Source organism: Cynara cardunculus (assembly GCF_001531365.2).
Source record: "Cynara cardunculus var. scolymus isolate 2C chromosome LG 13, CcrdV1, whole genome shotgun sequence".
NCBI lineage: Eukaryota > Viridiplantae > Streptophyta > Magnoliopsida > Asterales > Asteraceae > Cynara > Cynara cardunculus.
This window is the reverse complement of record NC_037540.1, coordinates 37,973,867-37,994,248: the sequence shown is the minus strand read 5'-3', so window position 1 is coordinate 37,994,248 and position 20,382 is coordinate 37,973,867. Positions and strand designations below refer to the sequence as shown.

Genomic DNA, 20,382 nt, shown 5'->3' with positions numbered 1-20,382 from the left:
AAGTATTATATGAAACAATTTCACAAGATTAAACAATTTCATGAAAAAATTTCATAAGATTAAACACTGAAATCGACAGATGAAGGTGGTTTGCACGGTTTACACAAATGAGGACGGTTTTCATATGATCACTCCTATATATATATATATATATATATATATATATATATAGATAGATAGATAGATATATAATAATGATAGTAATAATAAAATAAAATAAAACAAAATATAATATTGATTAGAAATAATAAAATAATTAATATTTAATGTAACTTACCGATTAATTTAAATCAAGAGTAAATTATATATATATATATATATATATAACATACATATATATATATACACACACACACATATATATATATATTCAAAAATTGTTTTGAGAAATGATAAATATTTGAGAAGAAAAGAAGTGATCATAGTCCTTTACACGGTCACAATCGAATTTGACTGGTCAATAATTACGGTTTTAACTATTCAAACATTGCGGCTTTGCGAAAAATAGATAAGGTAGTTTCGTACTTTTATAAATAGACAACAAACGGGTTCATATATGAACCTATGTGATTCACATATGAACTATATGTTCATATGTGAACTCGTGTAATTCACATATGAACTAACTAATTGATTCACATATGAACTATTTTAACCGATTCACGTATGAACTAATTAACTGATTCAAATATGAATCATTATGATTCACATATGAACTAATTAATTGATTCGCATATGAAACTATGTGATTCACATATGAACTAATTATCTTATTCACATATGAAGTTGTTGGTTTATATATGAAGCAATAAAATAGTTCACATGTGAACTAATTAACGAGTTCACATATGAACATATAGTTTATATGTGAATCACATCGGTTCACATATGAACCCGTTTGCCGCCTACTTGTAAAAATTATGAAACTACCTCTCTATCTTATGCATACCCATGTCCTTTTCTCTCTCAAGTCACTTTCTCCTTTCAAGACCCTTTCAAGCCTCCATCCTCTTCCATTATATAAAGGGCCTTGGCATTTCATCTTGAGGAGGGCTTTGAACCTTAAACTCCAACAATGTAGAAGCTTAAGACTTAACTTGTATTTCATTTTTTTAGTTTAGTTGTAATTTGTTTTTCAGTTCTGCTCACCACTGTGGCGATGTTGTGGCCACAGTGCTGAAATTTTATTTTAATGCAATTTAACTTTGAGTACTTATTTTCTTCTATTATATCTTTTTTTAAACATTAGCAAAACCCCCCTTTATGGTGTGGGTGTAACCCAAACCCAAGAGGTAAAATGTAACACTTTGGTGTTACCACTATCTGTTAACTTTTTGATTTGGTTATTCAAATTGAAGTGTTAACTCAACATTGACAAATCGATAATTTGTATATGTTAATATTTAATCTTTGACCCAGAGATGGGCAGATTTGAGATACAGCTCGAGTGATGGAAGGAGGTTTGAGAAAATCTTCAATAATCACACAGAGATATGGGTTGTTGCATAATCGTTACGAAGGTTCAAACGTCGGACGAGTGGGTGTGTCAGAGAGATATGTGCATCTCTCCATACTAAAGGCACTAAGATCTTCGAGATCTACTTAGTAAGGTTGGTAAACCGAAAGTTAATAGTTGTGGCCACTTTGTGGTGAGAACGTGGTCACCTTCCGCATGATGTAGCTTTAAGAGAAGGAAATCGTGTACGGTTATTTTGTGACTATTTTTGTCAACCATTTAAGTTACTATCATATTTTTGGGAAAAGCTTGCTCCCATACCCGCTTTTTAATAATTGTTATTAATTTATCTAGAAAATCTCCTAAAATATTTTCTTCTTCTCTAATTGAAATAGGTGTATTCTCGACTTAGTACTCGAACATTGAAGTCGAATCCCTATGGATACAATCTCGATGTTTTTATCACTTTATTACTTGAAACATATCATAGTAGTTGGTGTGCTTTTGCACCACTATTGTGCCACATTTGTGGTTTACACATTTGCTATCAAGTTTTTGGCGTCCCTGCAGGAGATTGACATATTCCAAAGTTTCTTGAGTCATAAATTGAGTTTTTCATTGGTTTTTCTTTCACAATTATGGAAGGATTTAGTTGGGATGCCCCTTATTATAATACTTTTGATTATCGTTCACAACAACATCCTAATTTTTAAAAAAATATTCAAGGTGATAGCACCTAGAGTTCACTTGCACCTCCCTACCAAGATGGAATGACACATATTTGAATACTTTTGACCAATCATGAGAAGGTATGTTGATTATTCATATGATTTTCAAGGGACAAATCCTTCGGGTGGATTCCAGTCCTTTTTCTCAACTACCCACCTGATAATTTTTTTTGAACAACCCGAGTAAGTCATCTCACTCTTTTGTAACTATTTCTTCAAGCTTAATTAAAAGTTCTATAACATTTGTGGAAAATTTTACATCCTCTTTCAATACCTTGACAATTACGATAGGACAATTAGTCAATGAGTTGAAACATCAAAGTCAAGGTCCCTTATCAAGTGACAATGAAAAACTAATATGTGTTGGTAAGGATAAGAGTGATGTTGAACAAAGTCAAGAGATTTTTAAGGCAAAATCTGAGGATACGATCAAGCCCTCTTTATTCCCCAAAAGTGAAGAGGTGCTTCAAGATGATTCTAAAAACCCTGATTTAATTATTTTTGTTCATGTTGTGCGGCCTTATTTTTGTGACCATAGTGCTCCCACGATAGTCACATATCGGACCGTAAGGAACTAGGGATAAATTATGATTAAACTTTGGAACTTTATAAATGACATAATTCATCTGTGTAAACACTTAGCTGATACACTCTTCTTTTGTTACCTTACCTAAGCCTTTTTATTTGAATGGTCCCTCGACAATGAGGACCTTGTATATCTTAAGTTTGGGGGAGGGAAACACGTGTTATAAAAAAATGCTTAGCCCTTCGAAAAATGGGAAGGAACCAAATGTGTCAACTATGTCACTATTTTCCGTCCACAATGAGAAAAGAAAATTATGAAATTGGGTTGAAGTTGTAGAAATAGTTGAGTTAACACACGGGAATTTTTTTTTGGGAAATACACATCAAGTTTGCAGAAGAATTTTTTTTATGTGTAGCTCGAAAAGACAAGTTTAGGAGACGATGAAAAATGTAAGAAGAGTGAGAAGTCATAAACACTAACCCGTGAAAGTCCTATGGATCTTAGTTATCATAAGACGGTGTATTATAGCTTAGGTTATGGAAATTAGATTGCAACAAAGAGAAAGAGTGGAAAGATTAGGAAATCTATGATACTTTTGGATCAAAAGGATTTGAGATGGAAAAATGAGAATGAAAAATTGAAAAAAAAAAAAAAAAAAAATCAATAATCCTATATGTGATACTTAGGGGCCATTTATCGAGCACTTACCCGGTAAGCGCTTACTGGTAAAATGTAACACTGTCGTTTACTTACCGGGTAAGATTCTAGTCCGCCAAAACAGTATCGTATGCGACAATTAATTCGGTAAGCGCTTATCGTCGTAAGAGTTGTCACCCTCACTTACCTGGTAAGACTCTTGGTCCTTCTCTCGCTCTTACCGGGTAAGATTTTTGGTTCTTACCATGTTCATCCGGTAAAGTAATGTGACTTTGTGTAACTTACCTGAGTAAGCGTTTGTTAAACGACCACTTAGTCTTTTTATATGTTTTGAGTCATGTTAGATTTTTTATTTTTGTTTTTAATTATTTGGAGACAAGTTACAAGTTAAATTTGTGGGTGTGATAACTCTAATTCTGAGTGTTATTTACACTTTGTTAGTGAGTCTTTTTATTCTCTTTTAGTGTGTGTTTTTCTTTTATATATTTGTGTTTCTCCTCTTTATTTATTTATTTATTTATTTTTATTTGGACTTGTTGAGGATAAAAGTATGTGTCGTTTTACCAGGTATGTGTCGTTTTTGGAGCGGGTATACCATTGTGGCCACAGTTTCACAGTTGCATCACCAAGAAATATTTTCTACAGATTTTTACTACCACATTGGTGAAATAGAGAGCTGAACTGGGCCAAGGTCAATCCTGAAACTTTCCTGAAAGAAAAGGAAAACAATACAAAAGAAATGAAGACAAAATAGATGAGACAAACTTGGGGTAAACTATAAGAGGTCCCTTTCTCTCTCAAGTCACTTTCTCCTCGCAAGTCTTTTTCAAGTTTCTCTCATTTTCCACTATATAAAGGCGTTTGACATTTCATTAAACTCCAGTAATGCAAAAGCTTAAGGCTTAGCTGATATTTCATTTTCTTAGTTTAGTTGTAATTTACTTTCAGTTCTGCTCACCACCATGGCGACGTTGTGGCCACGGTGCCGAATTTTATTTTAATGCAATTAAACTTTGAGTACTTCTTTTATTCTATTATGTCTTTTCTTTTAAGCATTAGCTAAACCCTCCTTTAGGTTGTGTAAGCCAAACCCAAGAGGTAAAATGTAACGTTTGTGTGTTACCACTTTTTCTTAACTTTTTGGTTTGGTTATTCAAGTTGAAGCTTTAACTCAACACAGACAAGCCGACCATTTGTATGTTTAGTATTTGATCTTTGACCAAAAAATGGACAGATTTGAAATACGACTTGAGTGATGCAAGGAGGTTTGAGAAAATTTCCAATAATCACATAGAGATATGGGTTGTTGCATAATTGTTTCTAAGGTTAAGATGTATGCCGAGTGGGTGTGTCATAGAGATATGTGTATCTCTCCATACTGGCATAATTAAGATCTTCAAGATCTACTTAGTAAGGTTGACAAACCGAAAGCTAGTAGTTGTGACCACTTTGTGGTGAAACCGTAGCCACGTTCCTCATGACGTAGCTTTGAGAGAACGAAATCATATGGTGTTATTTTGTGACCGGTTTTTTGTCAACTATTTAAGTTACTATCATACTCTTGGGAAAAGTTTGCACTCATACCCTCTTTTTATTATTTGTTATAAATTAATCTAGAAAATCTCTCAAAATATCTTCTTCTTCTCTAATTGAAATTGGTGTATTCTCGATTTAATACTTGAAACGTTGAAGTCTAATCCATGTGGATACGATCTCAGTATTTTTACCACTTTACTACTTAAAATCGATCATAGTAGTTGGTGTGCTTTTGCAACACTATTATGCCACATTTGTAGGTTTACACATTTGCTATCATGTATATTATTTATTTCAACTAAATCAGTAATTCATAATTTTCTATTTTACTAATTAGGATTAGAATCTAAAATTGTTTTTTTTTTATATTAGTACGTAATAGTTTGGATTTTAAGTCAAAAGACAATTACTCCATATGTTTTGAATATAACTCGCTATGTTTTGGTACATGTGACATTAAGTTTTTTTTTAATTAAATTGAATTTCTTTTGGTTTAGGTTATTAATTATTATATAATGTTGTGATTTTTTTAAATTAAATTAAATTGCTTTCGATTTTAGATTTATTTGAAATATGTGAGGTTTAAACGTGTTGTCTCACATATTTGATTTTAAATAGCTTACATAAACGAGAGAAAAAAAATCCTTGTTTCCCCGTCAAGGATCCTCGTTCTTCCGTTGGGATGGGATGCGATCATTTTCTCAACAAGGACGAGAACGGAACGGGATGAAGGTGAAGGATCAGGGACGAGGATTGAGATTCCCGCCCCATTCCTATGCCTATGACCAAATCTACAATTAACTCTATATATTAACTTACCAAGTTGTTTAACCGAATAACCGGTCGTTTTGGAAAAATATTTTCGCATAACTGGTCCGGATCAATCGATCCCAACGAGTCCCAAACCAATTCAGCTTAACAAAAAGAAAAGGGCTATATTCACACAAGAATTCAGCTATATTCACTCATTCTAGGCCACCCCTGTTTTCAGAAGACAAAACTATATCCTGAAAAACCTGCAACCGACCTTTTCTTCCGGAATATCCGCCATTAAAATCCGCCATTTCCTTCTGCCCAGGTGAAGAACACCAATAGTTTCCATCTTCATTTGGTTCTTGATCGACACTGTTCTCAAAACTCAAACATCTCTCCGCGATTTCATGATTTGTAGCGGTTCCTGGTTGAGTTTGATACCCATCCTGCACACATTCAATCTTTTCACTCCTTATGTTACAATCCTCATTTTCATCGCCATATTCTTCGTCGTTCTTCCAGCAATCTCTGCTCGATTCCAGCAAAATCTGTTCATTTTCATCATCATACTCTTCGTCTCCACTGTTCCAATTTGATTTAAGCAAAATCTGTTCATCTTCTTCCACCATATCCGCCCAGCTTTTCTTGCCGTTTCTTGCTTCTTTCGGTTCTTGTGAGGGTATGATTGACATTTCACGACCTGTGGATGGTAGTTTCACCTCAAGACTACAATTCCCCGATGGTTTTCTCTGAATAACTTCTGCAGCCTGCCCGAAATGCAATCTCCTAAAACACCCACCACCAGAATCTTGTCTTTCCCACTCTCTTCTTCTCGGCTGCGTGAATGGTGCCCTTGGCGTGCCACAAACTGGAGAAGGAGAAGCGTATGACTTCCTAAATCCTGGATCAGGATCGTTATGATTCCCTTTTTTTGCTAATTTGTCAACGGAATCCGTTTCTTTGTTTCTGCTAAGAAACGATGAGAAAGATATTTTCTTGCCAGTGTTACACCTTTTCTCTGTTTCTAATTCATTCATCACCTGGATCGCACGTTCGTAGGACTTGACATACGACTCATCTTCCATCTCTCTAGTTCGGTTTGAATCTTTAATGGTACTCATAAGAAACTTGGCTTCGGTCATCTTGTCCATATACATCAAACAAATAGCAAGATTACACCTCTTGTTCTTATCCGGTTCCAAAGAAAGAGCTTTTCTGTGTTGACAAAAGTTTTCAAGAAATCTTACATAAGGTTATAATACACTCAATCTGACTTTTTGAACCATTGTACTTCTGAAACTTCCAAGAACAACACTGTAGCAAGCAAAAACAAGCACTTTTGGAAGAATTATGCAAAACCCATTGTTGTGATTTGCATTTCTTTTGCCCAAAACTACTCGTTCTTCCAAAAGGTAAAGTCCTGTATTTTCTTGATGGAAAAACAATGGTTTCTTTACGAAGAGCCAAGTATGATGGTTCTAAATGTTGGTCGTTTTGTGAATAAGTCTCATACCTACCTATATATTTCTTCTGCTAATTTATAATCGTCTTGCTGCAAGTGAGCCCATGCCAAGTTCCCTAATAACCTGCTTATTATGGCAAGAGATCAACAATGAGTTTAGGAATAAACTTGCTAAAAATAGAAAGCAACTGTTATAGATCATTCTACCTTGAATACTCTTGTCCTGTTGTGATTTGAATCTTCTTCCCTTGTGATCTGGCAAGTTTTGTTCGATTCCCAAGACTGGGAGTAGATTCCTCGATATACTTCAGTTTTGCTTGAAGCAATTCTATCTGCTCCTGTATCCGTCCTGATCTCTGGTAACGAAGGCAAATTGTCAATTTATAAACAAAAACAACCGTAAACACCACAAAGAGGCAAACCCCTCATTACTAGTTGCTAAAAACTTGCCCTGTGGAAACCGTAAATGTATACAAATATTCTATCTGCTATCACATTTCGCTTTTCGTTGCAAACAAACCGTTGTTCCTAAGAAAATGCAAAAGGGAAAAACACTAAAATGCTAATTCTTGTGCATTTTTAGGACAAAAATGCTAATTCTTGATAATTATGCTAATTCTTGCTAATTATAGTAATTTTGGGCAAAAATGCTAATTCTTGCTAATTATAGTAATTTTGGGCATTTTCCTGAAGAATGATGGTTCATAAAATATAGTTGTTTGTAGAAAGAGAGAATTTACCTTGTATAGTTCAAGAAGAATGTTGTCAAGGGACTCTTGTGCATCGAGTGGGCATAGATGACGGAAAGATTTGATGGCTTCAATTGCCTCATCGGATCTATTCAGTTGTTTCATCACTACAGCCATGTCTTTCAGAGCACTATCAACTCGATCACCCGAATTTATGGCAGCCCAAAACATTGATACGGCTTTGCTTGGATTGTTGTCTACTAACTATGAAGAAAGAATACATACATGATCACACAAAAAAGCTTTAAGGAAATTAACAGAGTAGTACACATTCACTCAGTTGGGCGTTTTATCAAACAGATGATGTTCTTCAAAAATGTAATTTGTTTCCTCACACTATTTCTTAAGTTTAGAGAGTCTGTTAGTTATGATCATATTCAAACCTTTCAAAATTATCTTCCTCCGTTTCCATGGTATGATATCTCAAGTCAAATTGACTACAATTCAACTTGATTTTCTTGAAAATCTTGAAAACCATGTTGAACTTCTTACAAATATCTACAGAATAAAAAGGTTTGAACAAAATCTATTTCAATTTTTGAGTTATAGAAGCATGAGGGTTGTCCTAAAAATTCACTTGTAATTGTACATAACCAATAAAAAAACCCCAGAAAACTTTTAAAACTACAATGGAGAATCTAGAAGAAATGAAAGAATACCTGAACATGTTTGGCTCTGACGTAGGGAGAATCACCGGACGGGACTTTGTGGATGATATGAAAGAGGTTATTACTATTATTAGGTGGTGGCGGCGTCCATTTCTTCTCAGATGAGGGCAGCGGGCGTTGCCGAACGGGATACGGCGGTGAAGAATACATAGAAGAAGAGCTGCTCCGCCGCTTCTCCGGCTGAGGTGTGGAGAAGGGGAATCCTCTTGGATTTGAATTGGTGGAGTCTTTGTTCGTCCACATTGTCGATTTCAACTCATTAATCACTCAAATGCTTGGTGTATACCTTTTTTCTTGAAGGATTCTTGAAGAATATGAGGGAGGGAGGGAGGGAGGGAGGGTTTAGTGATCGGAACAAGTACGTTAACGGTAATATTTCTGGTTTCTATTCCGATAAACTTTTCAACACTTTTGGTATTAATAGATTCGTTATCTCTAAAATACAAAAAAGAAAATTAAAAAATTATTTTAATTTATTTGTTATTTTACATTATTATCTCATTTTAAATGATTAAGTTTTTGAGTTATTGTTTAAATAAAAAAATATTAAATTTTTTCATTTTAAATTATTAAGTCTTTGAATTATTTTTTTGAATGAAAAAACTATTAAATTTTCTCATTTTGAATTAATAAATCCCTAAACATTTTTTTGAATAAATAAACCATTAAATTTTTTAAAATTGATTACATATATTTATATAAGAAAAAAAATTATATGTAACTGACTAAGAATGTTTTAGAGTAAAAACAAGCCTAAATCAGTTTTACAGATGACCAAAACCTAAGCCATTAAAACCTCTCGCAAACAATGGTATCCCTCCCTCCCCCTTGTCACTCTCCATTGCCCCAACATTGTCCTTTCTCCATATCGTCTAACACGTTGTTGGCCATGTCATTAATCTTCCTATTATGGGTTGGGCCTTCTGCAAATAACCCCTGTAGATATATTTTTAATCTATCAAAAGAGGGAGAATTAAAAGATAACTGGTTATAAATAGTTTTTCGGAGGTTAAAATGATATAAGTAATCAAATTTTAAAAGTTCGATAGTCTAATTTATTGTGGAAAAAAATGTTTAGGGACTTGATTATTCAAAATATAGAATATGATGGAGTTGAATGTTATCTTTTTTTAAGATTTTAACTTTTAATTCTTTATTTTGGATAATCTTTTAGAAAATATGTTGGAAATACTTTTATACGACACATTTTTAGTAAACTAAAAGTATAAATACATTAAAAAAATATAAGTTGAAAAGCAAAAAAGGTACCATTAGAAAAAAACACTAGGATCTTTGTGAGCCCGTTTTCAGTTAGTACAAAAATCTCGAAATTTTTTAGGTTCAGGTCTGGTTTAGGATCTTAAGTAGGCCTTACCGAAGTTTTTTTAGGCCAGATTTTTCTAGGCCAAGCTTTTAACTCGACCTTGGAAAAATAAACATGTCTAACCGGGCTTTAAGATATGGGTTGGACTCGAATTTGGGCTTGTTAGGTCCAAGCTTTTTCAGGTTAGGCTCAAGAGAAGTTTCGGGTTTTGGCTTTTTATGCATCTCCAAATTATATTACAACTAATCTCTAACTCTTTATTCTTAAAAAAAATACCATTTATAATTACGAAAACATTTATACATACCATGAGATCTTGTAACTACCTCTGACATCCATTTGTGAAAACGACATGCATTCCTGTCATTCTTGGCCAATCATTCCTAATAACAAAGGTGACTCGCCAATGTACTGTTCTAAATGTGGTTTCCAACTTAACTATCATATGGTGTTTCGAATATTATTCACAAACACATGATCTAACACCATTTACAAAACTATTAATACATATAGAAATAAAACTGTTACTGAAACATATTTAATATGCCATTGACAGATATATATTTTGTCATAGCATATGCTCCCAAGTTTTTTTGGTTTTTTTACATATATAAGCATGCTTTCAATCAAGGACGGACCCAGGTGGTGCCAGTGTGGCACGTGCCACCATTTCTTTCCTCCATGGTAATGTACATTTGTTGTGTGTTGCCGTATGTCCCTATATTTGTTTCTTATAGTCAAATGGTGTCATTGGTTGGAAACAAAATCTGGATTTGTCCCTGCTTTCAATATTGCAAACACTTGTGGATGAAAACCAAATCTTTACCTCACCTTAGTTGTTAGGATTGAGGTGCTTTTGTTTTGCCTTCTTAAACCATTTAACATCATAACACGTTCGTATAATACATTCTTAAATCTTGTGGCCTATTAGTTAATTCTAACACTGTATCATGAAATAGAACAGTGTTTGTCTTAATATTTTTCAAGTATAATGATTATTTTTGCTTAAATCATGTATTCAACCAATTCAACCTAAAATTGGTCAAGTTATTCATAATTATTCAGTTAAGAATAAAAATTGTTTTTAATCGAACCATCTATTTTTATTTCTCTTTTGATATGGCACGTCTAACATACGCATTTCTCAGGACGTTAACGAGAGGAACTACATTGAGGTACGAAACATAAAAAAAATAGACCAGCAATATACTTGACAGATTGTAGGGATGAAAATCAAAAGGCAAATGGGCCGTAAACGAAGGACCGAAAATGTAATTCACTATTTATTTTATTTTTAAATATCACCTATGTAGGCATGGCAACGGGGCGGAGATGGGGCAGGTTTTGTAATCCCCGGCCCGGCCCCGGTTTGTAGTAATATTCCCAGCGGGTACAGGAATTATCATCCCGTTCCCGGTCAAATCTCTAGCAATCCCCGGTCAAATCTCTAGCAATCCCCGGTCAAAACCCGGAAAACCCCGGTCAATCCCCATAAATAGTATCATTTAGTTTGATTCTATTGGGGATCCCCGACCCCGGGACCCTTTTTAGCGGAGAATCCCCGTCCCCGTTCGAGTCGGGTGAACCGAGTTCCCCAACGGGTCGGAGCACTTTAAGATACATGACATTCATCCCCTTTATCTATTGAATATGCTCAAACTACACATTAACCCCATGAGTTGACAAAAATTTTCATTTTAGTCCATGCTTAAGTTGCAATTCTTATGTAAATAAATATATTTGTGTATCCTTGCTACATTTTATTTTGGATGCAACAAATTCTCTCCAATTACAAAACCTTCACCCTTTGGAATTCATGTTCAACTAAATAACTGAGGATAGTTCATCTTTTTTGGTTAATCATGTGTATTCAGGTTAGTTTGCAAGCTTCTGTATATCTGGATTAATCTCAGGTACACTGAAAAAATAGATATATATATACAGTTACAAACTTAATAAAATCAACAAGAACATGATCTAATACAGACTTAAACTTAATTAACAAACCAACACAAATAAAGTTACTAGAAAATCCAAAGTTCAAATCCAATGAGGAATAAAAATCCTCTTATGGTCACGGAGGTTCAAATGTGGTGACTCCGAGCTATCTGCAAAACAGGTGGTCGTCCTGGAATTACTCGGCTCGCATAACGAATTGAATATCCAGGTTAATAAAAAAATGGTTGATCATATTTAATTTTACCTGGTGCGAAGTCTATATTTTAAATTGTATAAGAATATAAAGATAATAATGCATACAAAATAATAAAATAATACTTTAAACATTAATCTTTTTATAAAATAATGAAAAACAGCCTTAAAATATTTTTAACAAACAAAAATATAAAAATGATTATTTTTATTAAATTATTTTATAAATTGAAATATAAAAAATATTATAATATTAATTAATACATTAATATTTTGGTGTTAAATTAAATTATAATATATAATATTGGATTGAAATCTTTTTAATTTATAAGAATTGTTTGGCAATTGGCACAAAATTTATAATTTATTTTTGTTTATTTACTAAAAATATTTGGTCCAGCCCATGGTATTAAGCCTGTTATCAAAATGGGCCTTAGTTTCCATTTTCAAGTAAAAATAAATATAGCATAAGTTAAAAATAACCAAAATTAATAATTTGTTGTAGGATAAAGGATTGTTCACCAAACGTTTACTAGATAAGTATTTACTGATAAAAATCATCACTCTTAGAGTAACTTATGGGGTAAATTTTTCGGCCATAAAAATGGACAATGGTAAGGGTTTTTTTTTATTAACCTGGATATCCAACCCGCTATGCGAGCCGACTAATCCCAGGGCGACCACCTGCTTTGCAGATTGCCCATAGTCACCACATTTGAATCTTTGTGGCCACAAGGGGATTTTTATTCCTCCTTAGATTTAAACCTGAGACCTCCTGGTACATTTGACCTTTGGAGCCAAGCTTAAACCAATCAGGCACCACCCTTATGGTTGATAATGGTAAGGGTTTATAACTCGGTAAACACTTAATATGTACGAGTTATCACTCTCACTTACTGGGCAAGACTCTTGATCGTTGTCTTCTCTCTTTCGTTCCTTGTTATGTTTACCCGATAAGGTAGTTGAACCGATAAGCACTTATCAAGGTAAGTGTTTAGTAAACGATTACTAAGTGTGTTATTGTTTAAAGGATATGACGATGTATATAGAGATAGACATATTAGAGATAGATTAGAACTGATATCTCTCGTAATTATATACTTGTAACTCGTCATTAATCTAGTTTTGCAATTCATGTTAGCATCCTAATATAGGTTTTATATAATTAAGTGGATGTAAATTCAACATAAAATGAATTGACATCCCAACAAATCTTCAAACAATCCCATTTTGAGAATTTGAGGATTATGTCAAAGATGCCAAGATGGTCAACGACTCACCCACCATTCTACCAATGTCCTTAATTATTCTTTCATCACTAAAAAGTATTGATCATATAAATTATAAAAAAATAGCTAACATTTTAACAAGAAGGTACGGGGCCGTTTACTAAACACTTACCCGGTAAGTGTTTAACGGTAAAATTTAACACTATTATTTACTTACCAGGTAAGATTTTAGTCCACCAAAACGACAACGTATGCAACAATTTACCCGGTAAGCGCTTACTGTGGTAAGAGTCGTCGCCCTCACTTACCTAGTAAGACTCAGGGTCCTTGTCTCACTCTTACCGGGTAAGATTCTTGGCTCTTACCATATTCACCTGATGAGGTAATGTGACTTGGTAAGCACTTACACAAATAAGTGTTTGGTAAACGGCCGAGGCCTTAATACACTAATAAACATGAGGTTTAGTGTACGAGTCGCGTTGATACCATCACCTTTTGTTGTAGGTTATGTATAGGATTTTATATGATTCAAGTATCTATACAATATTATAAAGTATTTGACAAAAACTCTTAAAAACCATTTTTTTATGCATGAATTACTGTTTATTGATGCATATTACTTAAAATTCAAGATTACAAGTAAATTGTGCGTAAGTACAACTTATTAACGCTCCATGAATCCGTGTAACTAACTTTAGATAAATATAACTAAATAGAAGATAAAATTCTCATTTTAAATATAAATAAGATAGTTATTGAGTTCTAACAGAATTATTAGTTATTATCTTTATAAAAAATTATACTATTAAACTAAAAATAAATTATTTCATTATTAAATCTAAATTAAATTATTATAAAATTTGAATTAAAAAAATTGCACAAAAAATGAGAACTTTTTTTTAATTTTTATAATATCTTCAAATTTGTATTTTATTAAAAAAACATTAGTGTTTGCTCAAAATCACATAAAATCTTATTATAAAATTGACAAAGACCAAAAAATTAAAAGAAACATTAAAATCGAGATATGTTTCGTTGCATTGCGCGAATACCCTTCTAGTTTTTATAAAAAATTATATTATTAAACAAAAAATAAATTACTTTGTTATTAAATCTAAATTAAATTACAATAAAAATTAAAAATTAAATTAAAAGAAGTTACATCAAAAAAACGAGAATTATTAAATAGTTAATTTGATATTAATATTGATTTATTTTTTTCAAACTTTTATTTTATCTTCAAATTTATATTTCATTCAAAAATAAAAACATCATTATTTTTTTTCAAAAACCACATAAAATCGTATTATATTAATAAAGACAAAAAATAAAAACTAACATTAAAATAAAGATTTATCTCATCGCATTATACAAGTAACTTTCTGATTAATTTAAATATATGTGGGTTTAGAGAGAAGTAGAGAATATTTTGTACATGATTTTGTCTCACGTGCTTGAAGGAAGCCGACTTTTTGGTTGCACACCCAAAAATAAATTAAATCATTCAAACTAACATTATGAAGGTTAGGTGCACTCCATGTCTTTTTGTCATTGCAATTGCCATTACCAGCCGCCCATTGGTTCTTTTTTTATTTTATATATATATATATATATATATATAGGGTATATTTCTTTTACAACCTTGTGTATTTGTACAACTCTTGTATATATATATATATATACTTTGTGTTATTATACAATTATTTATATTTGTATAATCAATATAACTCAATCTCAACCATCTATTTAATTTAATGAATATGTGGTTTCATAAAAATTTTGATTGTTTTCTAATATAAATTATTGATTATAATCAATAAGTCATTGTCATCTTTCATAAATATTTAAATTATAATAAAAAAAACTCTTATGATTTTCTTAAATATTTGTTTGAATATTAAACACTATATATTTTTATATAAATTTGTAACTAAAAAATCATGGAATTAGATAACATATAATATGTATGTTGTCTATGTACAACAATTTAATTTTAAAATAAAAATAAAATATTCAATAATGATTTAAAAAGAAATTGAGAATGAAAAAAAGATTGTATTTAAAGCTAATCATATATAAATAAATGATCCTTAAACAGACCAAAAAGTTGAAAATACCAAAACAAATACTTTTAAAATAAATGGAAAACGATTTTTAAATCACCAAAAAGTCCACTTTGGTGCTTTGACATTTACACTCTCTTCTCAAAACCTATTCTACGAAGGAAAGAAAAGAAACGAAAACTGAAATAATAAAAAAAAATTGTATTCTTGAAACTTTTTTTTACGAGAGACAGAAGAGGAAAAGAAAAGAAAAAAAATATTGGAGGAAAGGGAATAAAAGAAAACTACAAGGGTGGTGTTTAATTAGTTTGAGCTTGGCTCTAAAGATCAAAGGTACTTGGAGGTCTCAGGTTCAAATCCAAGAAGGAATAACAATTCCTTTGTGGCTACGAAGGTTCAAATGCGGTGACTCCGGATTATCTGCAAAACAGGTGGTCGTTCTGGAATTAATCGGCTCGTATAGGGAGTTGAATATCCAGGTTAATAAAAAAAAGACATTAAATCTTTAAAAATAATACTAAAATAATAAAATTACTTAATTTTTTATTCTAAAAATCTATTTTTATAAAATATATTTGTAAAAATAACATATTTTCTTTTCTTTATTTTCGGTTAAACATCATGATTTTTATTTCCTTTTACTTCCTTCTTTCTCAGAACATAAAAGGAAAAAAATTAGTTTCCTTTTATTGCTTTTCTCTCTCTTCTCAATACAGCGTTGAAACCCAAGCTCAACAATAACCGCTTGCTTATTGGACCACGTGTCACCAAATACATGTGCCATGTATCAGCGCAACTTGTTGGAAGCTCATTGGATCACGTGTCGAACAGAATCATGTGCCACGCAGCAGTGACACTTGTTGCAAGCCCACTGGCCGACTCTAGATCTTTCTCAAGTGGCAAAATATCTAATTGATCATGCACAAAAATTTAACACATTCTTTTAAATATGTTGACCTTTTTATTTTTTTAAAATTAAAAAATAATTATTACTTTTGATTTTCGATTAAATTTATTCTATTTAAATTCCATCATAATAAATCTAAGAAAATTTCAATTTCATAAAAATAATAACAGATCAAAGTTTTACTGGTTCAAATAGAAACTGCACTGAAAAAAAAAAGTTACTCTTCTTTTACCGTTATATTTCTTAAACTCAAAAAAGAAAATAAACCTATAAAGAAATCCGAACTCATACCAACATATATTTACAATAAAAAAGACCAAGAATTAATCAAACATGAAATTGATAAAGGTTGAATATAATCACAATTATTTACTGTAAGAATCAATGGTCAAAATTGGTTAACAAAATTAATATATATATATTTAAAATTTTGATGATAATTTTTTAAATTCTAGAATAAATAGTAAAAAAGCAATTTTTATGTAACTTTAAGAAAATAATAATAATAGCAGATAACTAGATGACTAATTGTTTCTCATATTTTACAACAAGTTTACAGAAAATGATATGTATAGACAGACATGTATGCATATGTATCTGCATACATGTACATGTTTATGCATTTAACAAAAAAATATCTCTACTTTTTATTAGTAGTTATAATTTGACTTTAGATATCAAATGTATGCTTAGGGTGTGGGATGGGTTTGTTGATCAGCGCTGACATATATACAAGAGCGATTAAATGCAAATCATTCAATTTGTACAAACCGTGCAAACCATCCTCGTGGATTTCATTGTTTAATCTTGTAAAATTGTTTCATATAATTTTTTTAATGAAGTTGTTTCATATATGTTTATGAAATTGTTTCATATAATACTTAATAAAATTTTAATAAAACTGTTTCATGTATTTCTTTTAATTTAAAATGATAATATCCATGATTAACACCTTGCACAATAAAAATGATTAATCAACCTCTCATGATTATAAAAAAAATGAACAAAATAAAAAATTATGATTGGTTAAATGAAGTTTGCACAGTTTGTACAAATTAAGTGATTTGCATTTGATCGCTCTGATCAACAAACTCATCCCACACCCTAAGCATACATTTGATATCTAAAGTCAAATTATAACTACTAATAAAAAGCAGAGATATTTTTTTTGTTAAATGCATAAACATGTACATGTGTGCATATGCAGATACATATGCACACATGTCTGTCTATACATATCATTCTCTGTAAACTTCTTGTAAAATATGAGAAACAATTAGTCATTTAGTTATATGCTGTTATTAATCATTTTTGAAGCTACATAAAAATTCCTTTTTTATTATTTATTTTGGAATTTAAAAAATTATCATCAAAATTTAAAATATTTAATTAAAAAGCCATTAGCTTTAATTAAATGCATTTTAAAATGATAATTCATCACCACAAGCATCATTTTCAATACTTAATCATTTGAAGTTAAGTAATACTAAATTCCAAACAATTTAGTTAAAGAAAAATCACCAATTACATCATCTATACTTATCTTGAGCCAACTAATTCAAGATATTTTTTATCCAAATAAATTACTTTAAGTAATAGTTTTCAAAATAAATTCAATTATTAAACAATTAAAAGTAAACGAATTTCTTTTTATTTCTGCATTTTAGATATGATGATTTTGACCAAATCATTTGAAATTGTTCAATTTTTAGGGGCCATTTATCAAACGCTTATTCGGGTAAGTAAATATCAAGTCACATTACCTTATCGAATAAATATGATGATGATTAAGAATCTTACCCTGTAAGAGCGAGACAAGGACTAAGAGTCTTATCTGGTACGTGAGGGCAATGACTTCGGGTAAGACTCTTACCACGGTAGGCGCTTAACAGGTAAATTGTTGCATACGATACCGTTTTGGTGAACTAAAATCTTATCCGGTGAGTGAATAACAATGTTAAATTTTATCGGTAAACGCTTACCGGGTAAGTATTTGGTAAACAGCCCCTTAGTTTCACTTAGGGTTTAATTTTTTCATTTCCAAAATTTACTTAAGAATAAGACGGGATAAAACATGTATTCTTTTACCTAAAAAGAAATAAGCTAAACAAGGGAAAGCTAGACCCAAAGACTTAGGATCACGTGAGGCCAACTTGTTTTCGTGAGACCATCTTTTTACACTTGAAACTTCACAGCAAAACGTTGTGAAGTTTCAAGTGTAAAAAATGGTCTCACGAGTCTCACAAAAACAGACTGGTCTCACGTGAACCCAACCCTACACCCAAATGTGTCAAAATATTTAAAACTATTATAAAAAAGTTAAATTTCTATTGAAATAAACTAGTTAATAAATCATATTTAATATATTAATTATTTATTAAAATGTAAAAAAATTGATCGTGTGTGTCAACCCTACCCGAACAGTATTAAAAAAGATATCTATTACAACCCATTATCAAGCCGTATATTACTGTACCATTGTAAGAATCATACAGAATATTCTTTTATACAACATTCAATGTTAGAAGAGTCTAGTATTTTTCTTAAACGTCCGGAGTAAATTAATTTTTTTTTAAATTCAATTATGTAGATTTTTATTCCGAGAATCGTACGAAGAACGGATGCGAAAAGATAATCTCATTTAAAAAAAAATATATTTTATTAAGAATATTTGAATTAAAAAAATGGGTTTAAATTAAGATAATAATAATTAGTCTTTATCTTAGCAGACAAAGCCGATTAATTATCATGGTGGCGTCAAAATCAAGAAAATGGAACAGTGATCTCATGGGCCGGTGATTGGGCCCACCTTTTGTCCATTTACTGACCTATCTAATATTGTTTAATAATTAATTAATTTATTATTTTTATTAAATTAAATGCTTTTAAATTTAATGATAAAATCATAAAACTAGATTTAATTCGTCTATGTTTGCACTGCGTTAGATTTTTTAGAATTTATTTAAAATAAAAGATGAAAATTTGTATTTTTTGAAAAAATTACGTTCAATATCAATGTTTTTTTTTATTTTAGAGATTATAACATTAATTATATTATTAAAATATTTAATATATATAATAAAATATTATGTATTTTCCCTAAACATTTAATTTCAGAGTTTTTTATTTGTGGTAATATGATTGAAAAATTACTTGTATGTCGTGGTAAATCATTTATAAGGTGTTTCTTCAAGAGGGTATTTGGGATTGTTTATTTGAGACAACTTATGTTTTTCTACAAAAGCATTTATCAACTTATTATTAACTTTTTCAAAAAAAAAATTATCACAAGTTTAACATCGGTATAAGTTGTTTATCCAAACATTAAAAAGTGCGTATTAACGGTGCTACACCAGAATAAGTCAATAAGTTGTTTTTATAAGCAATCCCAAATACCCTCCAAATTTGGACAATTTCACACTCTTTCTTCAATTTTCTGGATTTTGAAAAAAGTTTTGCCAAAGACCCCTGAGATCTCAATTTCCTTGATTTTTTAGAATTTCTTAGAGATGCTCTTATGTCAGAGAATCTTTAAATTTTTATTTTGAAATCGATTTCCAAAACTTTTTATTTCGGAAATCAAACATGGAACAAACTAGCTTTGTCGATGTCGTCGTTAATCCCATGTACACACTACAGCATGAATGATATGTTCTGAAAGTCGATTTTATATAAAATTTAAAAAGTTGGTTCCTCAAATTTAGAATTACAAATACAGTTGGTTTTGTTTTGATGCAATCCGTCTTAAATTTAACTCCAAAAGTTAAGATATGTGTTTAAACCAATTATTATGATATGGTTTTGAATTTTAATTATTTAATTCTAATATATGATAATTTAATATTGCATAAATCATTTTAAAAACTCATGCTAAATTATATTTATTTTAAATGTCTTAACACACCTTTTCAATATTTATTACACAGATTTTGTATATTTTTTAGCCCACAATAATTGAAGTCTTAAGATGAGATTAAATATAAAAATTATGAAACTAAAAAATAGATAAAATTAAGGAACATTCCATTTGATGGAGGACCACATTTGCAATGCACATAATTAAAAAAAAAAAAAACCATTTGAAAAATAAAATGCAACAAACGCATACATCAAAATCCTATAAAAAAAAATTCCCAAACCTATGTGATCATTATTGGATCAATAATATATATA

At 30.9% G+C, this 20,382-nt stretch overlaps 1 protein-coding gene across 1 annotated transcript; it reads right to left on the bottom strand.

Moving 5' to 3' along the window:
* Nucleotides 1-5,868: 5,868 nt before the first annotated feature.
* Nucleotides 5,869-8,778, bottom strand: LOC112525019 (protein POLLENLESS 3-like). The gene is made up of 6 exons (XM_025134963.1): nt 8,527-8,778; nt 7,859-8,071; nt 7,326-7,474; nt 7,174-7,242; nt 6,240-6,871; nt 5,869-6,182 (listed from the first exon to the last, which is right to left on the bottom strand). The coding sequence occupies exons 1-6, from the start codon at nt 8,776-8,778 to the stop codon at nt 5,869-5,871; spliced, it is 1,629 nt and encodes a 542-aa protein (XP_024990731.1).
* Between the last annotated feature and the right edge of the window lie 11,604 nt (nt 8,779-20,382).

Excerpts from the sequence above, each read along its gene's own strand:
- LOC112525019 (XM_025134963.1), bottom strand. The coding sequence starts at position 8,778 with ATGTGGACGAACAAAGACTCCACCAATTCAAATCCAAGAGGATTCCCC. Across the intron at positions 7,475-7,858 it reads TTCTTCTTGAACTATACAAG|AGATCAGGACGGATACAGGA; the intron begins GTAAATTCTCTC and ends CTTCGTTACCAG. Across the intron at positions 6,872-7,173 it reads TTAGCAGAAGAAATATATAG|AAAAGCTCTTTCTTTGGAAC; the intron begins GTAGGTATGAGA and ends TTGTCAACACAG.